General features: G+C 40.8%; 1 protein-coding gene and 1 pseudogene across 15 annotated transcripts in view; both read left to right on the forward strand.

Moving 5' to 3' along the window:
* Nucleotides 1–5,362, forward strand: part of Cd59 (CD59 molecule (CD59 blood group)) — a 30,324-nt gene extending 24,962 nt beyond the window's left edge. For all 15 annotated transcript variants that reach the window (XM_087205560.1, XM_087205569.1, XM_087205555.1 and 12 more), the window contains one exon: nt 3,755–5,362. In XM_087205560.1, coding sequence (XP_087061686.1) covers nt 3,755–3,969 — 215 coding nt within the window. In that variant the 3' untranslated portion in view covers nt 3,970–5,362. The remainder of the gene's footprint in view (nt 1–3,754) is intronic.
* On the forward strand, nt 306–1,033 carry LOC101710950 (enhancer of rudimentary homolog pseudogene; annotated as a pseudogene).
* Nucleotides 5,363–14,090: the final 8,728 nt, after the last annotated feature.

Genomic DNA, 14,090 nt, shown 5'->3' on the forward strand with positions numbered 1-14,090 from the left:
TTAGGTGAACCAAGGAGTAGAATTGCTGGTCATATGGTGACTCTATTTTAACTCTTTGAGGAACTTTTCCAAGACACTTCCACCATTTCATATTCCCACCAGCAATGTTTGAGTGTCCCACTTTCTCTACTTCCTTGCCTAACACATGGTTTTTTCTAGTTTCTTCATCATTGCCTTTCTAAAAGGTGTGAAGTAATATCTCATTGTGATTTTGATTTTGATTTTCCTACTGATTAATGATGTTGTGCATCTTCACATAACCTGTTTCCAATTTGTATATCTTCTTTGTGGAAATATCTGTTGAAATCCTTTGTCCGTATTTTAATTGGAATATTTATCATTTTATTACGGAGTGATATGAATGTTTTAAAATATATGCTGGATACTAAATTATAATCATGCACTTTGCACACATTTTATTTTTTTGTGTGCCTTGTCTTTTTCAATAATGTCCTTTAAGAGATTGTCTGTTGGTGGCATTGTGGCTGAGCTCGTGTGTGGCTTGAGTCAGCGGTTGCTGCAGCAAAAAGAGTTTGGCGTGATGTCTCACACTATTTTGCTGGTGCAACCTACCAAGAGGCCAGAAGGCAGAACTTAAGCTGACTATGATGAGTCTGTTAATGAATGCATGGAAGGCGTTTGTAAAATGTATGAAGAGCATCTGAAGAGAATGAACCCCCAGCAGCCCCTCTATCACATACGATATCAGTCAGTTGTTTGATTTTATTGATGATCTGGCAGACTTTAGTTGCCTTGTTTACCGAGCTGATACCCAGACTTACCAGCCTTATAACAGACTGGATCAAAGAGAAGATCTATGTGCTCCTTCGTTGGCAGGCCCAACAGGCTGGAAAATAATGGTGTTGGAAGCATTAGGGGCTGGGGGTGGGGTTGGAACACAGGTGTGTACAGCGTACTGTAGTGGGAGTTTTGTATTATGGTAATCCTGTTTTCCATTTTGTTACACTCTGGCCAGGATTGAATGTATTAGATGAAATGTGAGATGTGAGAATCTTTTCAATCCGAAACCTCCATTGCCCCCTTTTTCTTTTCCTTTCTTTTTTTTTACTTAAACATTTTTATGATGATTTGGATGGAAGTTGTTCTTTGTCAGTGTTGGTTCCAGTCCTTCAGATTGTTCATATCTGCTTTATAACATTCACTATACTAAGCTTTTGAAGATGGGGTGGAGAATGATGACACAGTTTAGTTATGTCCTCAAAAAAAAGTCTTAGAAATAAATAAATGTTCTTTAGTTAAAAAATAATAATAATAATCTTTGAAGCAAAAGTTTAAATTTTGACAAAGTCCAATTTATTTTTCTGCATTTTTCATTTAAGGATTCTTTATTTTTAGACAACCTACATGACATTTTTTCCCTTAAAAAGCAATGCTGCCATTGTTTTCTAAATAAATTACAAGAGGACATCAGTCCCCTGTATCTTAACTACTAGTGTTGTTTGGATCACAGGCAGTAGCCAGTTATGATGATGGATCCAAAAAAATCTCCAAATTGGTTAAAATTTTTCCATTCCTAAACCATCCTTAAAGAGAATCCCACTCTCATTATAGCCCAGAAAAGTAATTGTGATACTTAACTGGTTGTGTCAACTTGAGTAAGAAATGCCCAGCTATATTGGGTCAGCATAGTTCTGGGTGTGGCTGAAGGGATTTACTGAGGACAGGAGACCCACCCTGGGTAGGCTTGTCACTTGAATGGTGTAAAGGGAAATGAAGTAAGATGCACTTCTGTTTCTTCAGAGGGGCTCCACTCTTCACCTTCATCTTGGGTGTCGTCTCCTGACTTCCCATGCAGACTCTTAAGCCTCCAGCACAGACGCTTCAGCCTTCCGTTGCAGACCCTTTGGCCTCTTGGTAGGGACTCACTTGGGACACTACAGTGAGCGCCAGGCCTTCACCTGGATCCTTTAGATCCCCAGCGTGCAGAGGGCCGTTTTGCACTCTTCCACACCTGACTCTTGGAGTGGCCATTGTAAGCCAGTCTTGTAAATTCTTACATGTTTGTTGTGTTAGTTACTTTTCTTTTGTTGCTGAGACAAAATAACCGACACCCAAAGTTAGAGGGGAAGGGATTTATTTGGCTGACAGTTTTCAGAGTTTTCATTCTATAGTTAGCCAGCTCCAAACCGGGGATTCCAAATGGGTATTGCAGAGGAGAAAAAACATGGCACACAAAAGGTACCAAAGGCAACATCTTTCTGCCTCTTTTATACCATCCAGACCACTGGGATTACGGCAGTTCTAAACCACTCACTCCCATGTAGTGGTTTAGTAATCACAAGTCCTTTAATCCCAGTATCACACACTCTGGATTCAGCTACCTCTGACTAAATGAGGCTTTGAGGGGACAATCAGACCCAAACCACAACACTTGTATATCTTGCATTGAATCTGTTGCTCTAGTGAGCGCTGACTGATACAGCATCCATGCTGTCTAATTGTCTAAAGTCATGCTTTCCTCCAATGAAGATCTGGCAGGTTTTTTTTGAAATTAGCAAGGATATGCTGGATTCCGTGGGCCCCTTTATGAAAGGTTTTATTCTTTCCACTCTGTGCTTCAAATTTACCTTTGATGGATTTCAGATAATCTTTGATGTACTTTCTTGAAGGCTTTTTCTGTAAAGCTGGTTTCCTACACATGCCGGCTCATGACACCAGTGATTAGTGGGCCTGCCTTCACCTTTGGGGCTTCAGCAGAGGTGTTTCCACATGAGCAGAACATCACGGTGACCTCTCTCCTACTGACCATCTTCCCCTCCACCTCCAGCCACAGCCCATCTTGGTTCCCCAAATCTTGCAAATTTCAGAGACTGTCTCCTCATGGCTGATGAGGTCCCTGGAGATACTCATGCTGGTGGCTGGAGGGAGACTGGGTGATACCAACTTTTACCAGGAGCCAAGTGCAAGATGCAGACCAGGGGAGGAGGGGTGTAGCTTCTGGTTTTGTTATTTTAACTCTGGCTCTTTCCATGCCTGAATATACATGCCCAGGTCATTCCTCAGCTGCATGGAAGTCAATTGTATGGAATCTCTCCATAATTTCTTCACCTCTTAATGAAGAGACTGCTTGTTTTCCAGCTTCCTGCTATATAGATATTATTACAGTGATCATTGTTGAGCATAACCTTTTCAACAAGTATCTTCATAGGGTAGACTCCAAAAGTAAAATTGCTAGGTAAAATGGAGCATGGTTTTAAAATACAGGGTAGATAATACCAGATCTCCTTCTTGAACAATAGTATAAGTATCTGTCACCTCCCCTACCTCACTGCCCCCACCCAAAAAGAAAAAAAAATTGTACTGGCTCTTATAAATCTTCAGTTTTATTTTTATTTTGTTTTGTTTTGCATTTTAGTACTAGAGATTGAAGCCAGGACCTTCACACTGAGCTACATCCCTGGCCTCCTTTTTAAAAATTATTTTTCTAAGATCATCTCTCTAAGTCGAAATGTGCCCAGGCTGGACTGGAACTTGTGATCCTACTATTTCAGCTTCCCAGTGTGCTGGAATTACACATGTGTGCCTCCATACCCATTTTCGACTTTTTTGTGGGAATGTTCTATTTTGAGACGTACTGTCATTTACTTCGTTGTTCCCATCCACAACCCTCCTAGAATGACTTTTCTTGCCTACATCTCTGTGTTTCCACAGGATAAGTTTCAAGAAGCACATAGAAGGATTCATTGGCAGAAACAGAATTTTACCTTCTCACTCCATGTGTATCTCTCCACAGGCCAACGAGTATATCAACAATGCTGGAGGTATGCTGACTGCAACTCGCAAACTATTATGAACAGATTACGAGAGAACCAGGTATTATACAGATGTTGCCAGAAGGATCTGTGTAACACAGGACTCCAGAAAGACGATGGAACAGCTCCCTTATCAGGGAAGACAATGCTGCTGGTGACCCCGTTTCTGGCCGCAGTCTGGAATCTTTGCTTCTAAGTCAGTTCCAGCAAGGATTTCCTCAAGTTCTTCCATTTCCTTGCTGCTATTCTCCAAAGCCTTTATTGTTTTCCAGCTGAAACCTGTTAGGCAAGAATAAAATAAGCTTGAACACCATGAATGAGAGATGAGAAGCCCAGTGCTGTGCAGAGAGGGGCCCTCTGAGGGAGAAGCTGGAGGGAGAAGCGTGTGTAACTAGTAGGTTACGTACTTCCTTCTCTCCTCTTTGGAGGACCCATTTGGCAGTGGCAGCTTAAGTGGGTCCTTGGCAACCTGCAGGTATTTCCCTCTGGTTCCTTGGGTGGAGTTAACTGGTATGACCAGTACTTGATTGAGAAAGGTGCTGACAGATTGTTTTTCAGTATCCTCTGTCCCAAGGAACACTTTCCTAAACGTCCTGGCTTGTGCTTCTGTGTAGGCACACTCCGTGTGCTGGATGTGGGCTGTCAGTCAGGAGAAATCTATGGAGGGTTTTTGTTGTGTTTTTTGCAGTGCCGTGGATTGCAGCCAGAGCTCATGCATGGTAGACAAGCGCTCTACCATTGAGCCACACCCCCAGCCTGAGCAGTGATGTTCTTAAAGCAGAGTGATCGGGATCAGTATTCTGTCTCAGTTAGAGGATGTGTGCAGGGAAGGGCAGGCTTTAGAGAGAGAGAGAAAAAATATGGAAGTAGGAAAGGAGGGAGGGAAGGAAGGAAAAAAAGAAAAAAGAAAGAGCTTTGCTGTCTTTCAATATGAAAGTATGATTCCCTAAAATAATAGTGCATCAAAGCTATTTCTGTCTCCTTTTTCCTGGAAAAGTGGTATTATCTTGATAACTTGATTTTGCACCCATAATTAAAGAACATTCTGTGCCATGTGACAGGAAGTATTGAGCGTGCTTTTAAATAGTATGCTTCATGCATGTGCCCATAGAATGCATGTAGTGGAAGCAGCCTTTCGGGCTGCCATTTTGACTCCCAAATGTCATTATTAATAGCGACAGAGCCCAAGCATATTTTACTTGCCTGCATTCAGCTTGTTGGCTCCTAGCTGACTCAGCACAGATCATATGAAATGTGTTTGTAAGGGGTATTGCACTAGCCACAAATATGGAAGGTCTTGGAAGCTGTGTTTTAAAAAAATAAAAAGCTAATGCCCTCTTTAGGAGGGGCAAGATTTTGAACATTGAATTTTGTCAAGATTCAGGAGATTTAAGGACATTTATATTCTGGTGATTTTGGTGGTATTTAACAACATAGCTGGATTTTGCAAATAAAGGAAGAATTTCTTGATAAATATTAATAAAAAATAATTCTAAGTTATATGCTCTGCTAGATTAATGCATTATGTAATCTTTCAGATAACAATGTAGTAATGGCACTTGGCTGGAAATAAAATGTAATCAAATGGATGAGTGTGGTTACTGGTCCAGAAGGATAACAGCACACAAAGTACTCTCAATGGTAGCAATGGAAAGAAGAAATCTTGGGCTGTACCAATTTTCATCTGATGATGACATTCATTACCTGGAGAGAGAAAAATAGAGACTTTTCTCATCACAACCTAGTCCTGCTTGGTGTTCTGTGTTCTCTGTTGGCTCCATGTTTTTCCTGACACCCTTTTTAATTCTCTGTTCCAAGACAAATTGATACACATGACTCTTTCCTCAGTAGGATATTCTTCTGCCTGAGAAAGTGCTAATCATGCCCACAACCACTGGCTGAGAAAAGCAACTCACTTTATACAAGTGTTAAGCAACAAGAACTCATTTTTGACTCACTTAGGCAGGAAATGATTTCTTTGGAACTTTGTGGAGAAATGCATCCAGAGCCCCCAAAAGTCAGGAATTGGACAGTTCCAAAAGTCTTTCAAAGAATTCAGATTCCAGTATGAGACTCTGACTGCTGTCTTGAGTCATGTATCTGCTTCCCGGCCAGAGTGCATTGGGGAAAGGGTAGTTCTTTAAGCAGAATCTGAGTGGTAGTAGATGGGAAGAGGGCTGCTGATCAGCTGAAGTTGGCAAGGGTCACGTGAATGACCTTAAGCCCGAGGTTTCTTTCTGCAAAAAGTTGCTGTGGCTCATGTCATAGAATAAGGATTGAGTTCACACACCCAAAGGTAACACAAAAAAGGCCAGATGAATGGAGGGCCAGTAACATTTGCTTGCATGGCTTCAGAGAAACTTTTGTAGTTCACAATACTGGGTAGTGACAACCCCACTAGGTCTTCTTTAGGGGATAAGCTGTGGGTACAAGGAACAACCAATGGGTAGGTCAGTGGAATTTACAGTACGTCCTGAAGGATGCTGACTATCGTCCAGCTTAATTGGAGTTACTGGGCTTCAAGGTATGGGCATATTCCTCTTGCATCTCACAGTCAACCCCATGACTTAACATTGCACTGTGTCTTAGTTACTTTTCTTATTGCTAAGACAAATTCCAGACATCCAAAGTTAAAGGAGGAAAGGTTTGTTTTGGCTCCGAGTTTATAGAAGTTTCAGTCCATAAACGGCTAGCTCTTAGGCAGCATGACTTGGCAGAGGGCCATCACAGAGGAGAAAGAGTTCATGGGCAGAAGGCAGTGAAGTAGCTAAGAAGCATCAAGTGATGACAGCAGCTGCCTCTCTGTCCCTTTTATTCTATCCAGGCTACACAGCCTAGGACAGGTAGCACTCACACCCAGGGTGGGCCTTCCCATTATCCACACCCAGAACTATGGTAAACCAATCACTGGACTAATTTAGTAATCATACACCCTTGATCCCAGCATCACACACTTAATTCCAGCATCACATAGATCAGCCAGCACTGAAAATTCCCACCTATGACCCCATGAGGCTTTGGGGGTACATCTAGACACAAGCAATAACATGCTATATGTGCCTGACTCACAGGTTTTGGAGTTTGGGCCTCCTGAGAAAATGAACCAGCTTTATATATGTTCATCCACTTATTCACTGTGCGTCTGGTTATAAACATAGGGTTGGTTGGTTTTCACTTTTGTGAGATTTAATTTTCTGTATCTACCTTAAGAATTATTGTGAAGCATGAAGGAATGCATTTGGAAAGGATCTAGCAAATAGGGAGTTGCTATAACAGAAATGCCAGTTATGTGGATATTATGGTTTGGATGTCCGTCGTCCCCCCCCCCCCCCCCCCCCGGCAACTCGTGTTGAAGGCTTGGGGCCCAGCCAGTAGTGCTATAGGGAGGTTCTGCAATCATTAGGGGGTGGGGCATGGGGGAAGAAATTTGGGTCATTGGGTTTGTGCATGGAATGGGATACTGGGACCCTGGCCCCTTCCTCTATCTCTGCTTCCTGGCTGCCATGAAGTAAGTAGATTGACTGCCCTGTACTTCTTGCCCTGAGGTTCTGTCTTGCCTTCTCAAAAGCAGTGTAGCCATCCAATCGCAGAAAGGAAGGTCTGAAACTGATCTGCAACAATCTTTTTCTCATTATGAGTTTGTTTTTCTCAGGTATTTTTTTTACAGAGGCAGAAATCTGACTAACACAATGTAGTTGGTAAAGCTACAAGAGTGAGATAGCAGACCAGACTGTATTTTCCCACCAAATGACATAAGTAGAGCAGGCTCTTCTTTTCAAATTATTTGTATTATTTACATAAGATCTTGCAATGGAAATCTTTTTTATCGGAATGGAAGCTTCTTGTTCAGACGTACATTATTTGGGATAAGATAAGTGACCATTTTGAGTGCTTTAATTTATAGCTGGGTGCCTGTGATGGCTCCCTTTTTCTCCAGAAGGGAGGGACAGCATGCACTCTGCAGGGGACAAAACACCAAACTAGGAAACTCAGGGTTCCTTGTATAGGGAGTGGGACACTTCCTTTCTGTGACAGGCTCCCCGGGGTATTGCTGTGCTCACTCTTGCTGTTGTTCTAGGTTAGTCAGCCCCATCAAGTCAATCCTATATATGATACTTGCTCATCCTGGGTGGTTTTTGGGGGGGATTTTTTGTTTTGTTTTGTTTTTGAGACAGGGTCTTGCTACATAGCTCAGGCTGGTTTTGAGCTCACTGTGTAGCCCAGGCTGGCCTCAAACTTGCAGCAACCCTGCTGCCTCAGCCTCCTGAGTGCTCAGATTACAGACATGTGCCACCACACCGGGCTTAAAATAACATTATAACTAAGGGTATAGTAGTAACAACTTGAGATCCTATTATGTGCCAGGCACTACTCTAAGCACTGTTGGGTTACCAGTTCTCTTAATTTTTTGTTTCCAATATGAAGAGTATAATCTGTACTCAAACCCATCAGAGTGTTTATAGATTACAGGTGATGTCCTGTGTTAGTGAGTGGGACTAGAGGGCCTGGACAGCTCTCCTCTTGAATTCAGTAAGGTCTATCCTTATTATAACACCCTCTGCCTTTTTCTGTTTCTTTTCTTTATCCCCCCATTAACTTTATTGGTACATTTTAGGTATAAAGTACAGTTATATTCATCATTGGGATCTTGTACCATTACATGAGTCTCTTGGTTATTTTTTTTCCCCTTCCCTTGCCCTCCCTTCACCCCCTCCACCCTTCCCTATTTGCAAAGACCTTGTTTCCATTTTTTTCCTCTTCTCATATTTTTTCCTTTCCCTTTTTTCCCTTCCCCTACCCCTCCTAATTCCCCTGCTCTTTCAGACCTTTTCTTCAGGTTACACAATATCAGTTATACATTTTTAAAATTACAATATTAAGATCTAGGAGACATTACCACAGATTTTACAGAATTTAAAAGGATATAGAAAGCATATTACAAAAATCTTTTTTGAAATAAATTTGACAACTTCTAAGTACCTTGGAAGACAAATTAATGAAACTAACTCTGGAGGAAATAAAAAATTTGAATAGCACCTATTAAAGAAAGTATATTCCTAGTTTGAAAACCTACCTGTATGACAACAGCAGGCTCATAAACATTTTAACTGATAAATTATATCAAACAATTAAAGCAGAAAAAAGAAGGAACACTTCTCCCCTCATTTTAGGAACTCAACATTGTGCTAATCCTAAAACTGGATAAAGATAATAGAAGAAAAAAGTATGAACATAGATAGAAATTTGTTTAACAAAACCAACTATTGGAAGTCAGATCTGGCAGGATGTAGAAAGTGGTTTTGTTATAGGGATGGCAGTGTTGGTTCAGCATTGGAAGATCCACCCCCAAAAGTCATCATTTAAACAGAGGAAAGGAAAAAGCCATATGATCCTGTCACTAGTTGGAGAAAAAGTATTGGACTAAATTCTACAGCTGTTCATGGTAAAAGCTATCAGGAGCCTAGAAGTAGAACAGAACCTTCTCAACAGATTAAAGACATGTACTCCATACTTCCAGCGAGAACGCCTTATGTGAATGGAGAAGATACAATGCTTTCTTCTTAAGGTGGGGAACAAGGGCAGATATGCTTACTCTTTATCTGTCCATTAAACTTTGAAACCTAGTCCCCATCAAAATAGTCTGGCAATAAAATGACACAACTAGGATAGGATTGGCATGGCAGAAGCAAAATCTTTATATGTAGATGAAATGATCATCTACACAGAAAATACTAAGATCTCTAGGAGCCCCTAGAACTTGTACTTGAATTTAGCAGGATTAGAAAACACAAGGTATATATAAAAATTCAGGTCTGTGAATACTTGCTATAAATGAAGAATTAGATATTGAAATTTAAAAGTTATGTAGGAGTACAAAGGACACAGAAAAGCCAAAAACAAAAACAAAAGCAGTGTTGGAAGATGTTTAGCACCCAATTTTAAGACTTCTAAAGCTACAGTAATCAAGGCAGTGTTGGTGTAAGAAAAGACATATAGATCATTTGAATAAAACAGAGAATCTAAAAATAGAACCACACATATATGGTCCACTGAGTTTTGAAAGATTATTTAACATTAGCATTTTATAGAATATAAACTCCATTCAAGAGCTGAGGAAGAGATAGTGTCTTCAGCAAACGGCACTAGAACACCTGGTATCCATATATAAAAAATGAATCTCAACCCTTTTTTTCCATACATGAAAATAACTTGAAGGGATCTATGAACCTAAATAAGAAAGCCTAAAAGTATAAAACTTTAAGAAGAAATTATAAGGGAAAATATTTATGAATTCAGGGTAGGCAAGAACTACCTAGGATACAAAAAACATGATGTATAAAAGAAAATATTGATAAATGGGATTCCATCAAAATTTAGAACTTTAAATGACATCATTAAAATGAAAAGTAGTCCTTAAACAGACCATATTTACAATACATATAACCTATGACCAGAATATATAAAGAATTCTTAGAGCTCATTAATAGACCCCCCAATTAAAATGTGGACGTAAGAAGATGATAAATAGCCAGTATAGCACAAGGAATGGTGTGCAACTCTAGAATCAGAAAAATACTAATCAGTACAATAATAAGATTGAATTATACACTCATTAGGGGGAAGAAGTTAAAAGTTTTAAAAGCCTTGTCATGACTTTTTCTTTTTTTTGGATTCTCCCCCTTTGCGTTTAATTTGTCACGCCCAATGCATTCATTCTGCTGGGTTTTCTGGGGTTGTGATCCTCATTGTCTTTTCCTAGGGTATTGTCTAAAATTTTTTGGAGTGCCGGTTTGGTATTCATGAAGTTCCTGAGGTGCTCTTGTCATGAAAGTATCTTATTTCTCCATCAATTTTGAAAGATAGTTTTGCAGGGTACATCAATCTGGGTTGGAGGCTGTTTTCCTTTAGGGCTTGAAATACATCACTCCAAGCTCTTCTTGCCTTGAGGGTTTGCGTTGAGAAGTCCGCTGTGATTCTGATGGGCTTTCCTTTGTATGTGATTTGTTTCTTTTCTCTCACTGCTTGTAGAATTTTATTCTTCTGTTGGATTTCTGGAATCCTAACTATTATATGTCTATGTGTAGATTTTTTTTGATTAAGGCTAGCTGGAGTCCTATATGCCTCACCTATCTGTATGTCAAGTTCTTTTCCCCTCCTTGGGAGGTTTTCTACCATCACCTCTGTGAAGAGCTTTTTTATGTCATCTGCACTCTCTCCTCTTTCCTCACTGACTCCAATCAGTCTTATGTTATTCTTCTTTGCATCATCTTGCAACTGCTGGATTGATTTCTCATGTTCCCTTACAATTTTAAAGCAATTTTTCTTTTCCTCCTCACCAATTGCAATCTTATCTTCTATATGTGAAATTCTATCCTCACATTGGTTCATTCTGCTGTGCAGACTTTCGATAGAGTTTTTATTCTCTTAGAAATCTGTATCTGTTTTATGGATTCCATTTGTTTCCTATGTTGGGATTCCATCATGTTCCTCAGATCCTCTATTTTTTATCTGTGTCCTCTCTAGATTTATTAATCATGTCTTGCACCATGAGCAAAATCTTTGCTGTTATCTGAGTAATTATTTGTGATTTCATTTTTCCCAGATCCTCTTTTGTGGCCAGTTCAGAGAGTCCAGGCGATTGAGTATTGGAGTGTTCCATCTCATTTTCCTTTGGGGTTGCTGTAGGTGATCTGGAAGTCTGTTTTTGAGGCTTGTTTATGTGTCTTCTCATTTCCACGGTGGGTGGGGTGGTGCTTCTGGTGCCCACGCAGCTCACCTTCTCTGCCCTAGGAGCTTGGGATGGCGGTCGGGGAGCTTCCTTCCGGGTGCTGGGACCAGCTGAGCTTCACTCCCTTTTTCTGTTTCTTGAAGTAACTTGAGAAAGTTCCTGTTTCCTTTCCCTAGTAATCAAAAATCCCTGACCAAGACAAATAGTGGTCAGAAAGGTTAACTGAAGGCTATTAACCAAGTCACCATTCACCTTCCGAAGGTAAGAAACACCTACAAACCTCTGTGTCATTGTCAGGTAATGATGCCACCTACTATAGGAAATGTTTGGATTTTAGCCGCTGTTCCCTTCCTTTCTGGTAACAGAACCACAATTGTATTTTGGGGAGTTATAGCCATTAAATTTAGCCTCTGGAGGATTAATAAAATTAGCCTACCTTCCTCTAGCCAAAGGATGGGCGCGTTCTCTCCTGGGATTTGACTTGAGTAAAGTTATGCAAGTGAAAAAAAATATTTTTTTTGGTTGAAAATCTGCCTTAGGAAGGTATTCAGCTTTAAGCCACAGACAGCCCCACTCAGAGTAGTGTAAAAGAATAGTCTGATATCCTTGCATAAGCTGTCCATTGAGAAGCAGCTGCTAGCATTAGTTCAGTTGCTCAGCAATATTGGGTTTGATGTTTAGGTGATATTCTTAGTTTTGACTTCATGAACACAAAGTGATTGCAGAAGTTCCCCCATTGTACCCAGGTTCAAGACAGTAAGAGAAAATGAAGGGAAAACTTCAGTTGTTTCTTTCCTTTTACTAGGAAAGTAAAATTTTCCCAGAAAACCCCAAACTCTCTTCTGGTCAAATCCTCTGGGTGAAACTGTTTTGTGGCCACCCCTTGTGGGGATGGGGGATAGGCAAGGTGAACGTTTACTTTTTCCAGCCTCTTGGGCTAAAGTCAGCAGGGAGAAAGGGTTGACAATAGTGAGATTCCAGCCATCAGCTTCTACCACCTCACACTGGCCATACTGAAGAGGCCCATTGACTCCTTCCTGTTCCCAAATCCCTGAGGTTGTCCTGCTCTCTGCACCTTCTACATCTAGTTCTTAAGCTTGCAGTGCCATGAGTTATCTCATAGTCCTCCGATAAAAATCTCTGCCAACTGATGGATAGAAAATTCTGACCTACCCTGTAAATGTTCCCCTCGAGATGACGTGAAAATATGCAACAGCCAGCGTCTGCTGTAAAGTCAGCTCAGGGTAGCGCAGCTAGTTCATGCTGGTTGATGGGGCTTAAACCAGGGTCTCTCTTCTCCCAGGCATGTCCTACCTGCATGTCCTACCCCACTACACTACTTCTCAGGAGTCAGTTTATCAAAAAAAACCCTCTTTTTTGACTCTGCAAACACACTGGAAAAAGTCTCACCAGGAAAAAAATATTTAAGAGCTGGACTACATTTTTTAGAAACTTTCTTGAAATAGCACTGTGCAGGGAGGTGGAAATGCCTAAGCCCCCAAGTCCAGACCAACACAATGGTTAGTTCAGATGGGTAATAAAGAAAAACTGTTCTGGGTTTCTTAGACTAGCTTGGCTCTTAAATATTGGCACAAATGACTCCCAGTGAGAGCCAGGAAGACCACAAAGGTGCCTTGCCCTGAGCCTGGGGGCGGTGGGGAAGTGGTGGGGAGGAGTGGTGAAGAGGTGGGGCCCTGGAGCCAGCCTGCCTATTGGGAATGCCAGCTCTGCTAACTGGTCACAGGACCTGGGCGCAAGTCACCTGCCAAACCACATGTATCTCAGTTTCCTTGTGTGTAATGGGGGATAATAGCACCGACAGATTTGGGTTGACAGAAACATTAATGAGGGAGGGAAGGAGGGGAGGTTCCTTTGAGTTAGATTCAAGCTTTCTCTGTCTCTTCACTGACCTGGGTTTCCTGGACCTTTGTTTGCCAACAACAACTCAAAAGGTTTTGCTGACTCTACTGTGCCTTGTTATTACAGAATTGGGACTTTACTTGCAGAGTAGGTCTTATCTCAGTATTTTTTTTTTAATCAGGAACTTGAGTTTACTTGTGTAGTTGTTGGAGCAAACATTTTTGGTCAACTTCTTATTTAACCAAACAACTTATGAATTATTTTTTAACTAAACTGCTCCGTATAAAATCTATGTAGATTATTGTGGAGTTGTGGAGGATCTGTAAATTGTTTATCCTTTAATGGATACAGTCAAGTAAAAACATAATTCTCTTGCAACATTTAAAGCACATAATGCAAAAACCTCTTTCCTTCTAGGGCTGATCAACATGTAATACCAAGAGCACCATACCATGTCCAAGTACTTAGAATGCCACATTTAATCTTGCCAGTCCAAGTGAGTGAGTGCCATTGCTCTTTCCATTATATACATTTTAAAAATAGGTTCAGAAAGGTTCATGCACACAATCAAGAACATGTGAATCGAGGGCTTGGTCCCAGGTTTGAGTCCAGAATCCTGGCTCTTACCATCACTACAGTTCTGTAAGAATTAAAAAAAAAAATTTTCCTCTACACTTTTAGTTCCTGTAGCCAGGGCCTGTGAACTAAATTGACAAAAGCAGATTAAC

The sequence above is a fragment of the Heterocephalus glaber genome, unplaced genomic scaffold, assembly GCF_053883595.1.
Source record: "Heterocephalus glaber isolate CG9 unplaced genomic scaffold, H.glaber_assembly_v1.0 deba00000594, whole genome shotgun sequence".
Taxonomy (NCBI): domain Eukaryota; kingdom Metazoa; phylum Chordata; class Mammalia; order Rodentia; family Bathyergidae; genus Heterocephalus; species Heterocephalus glaber.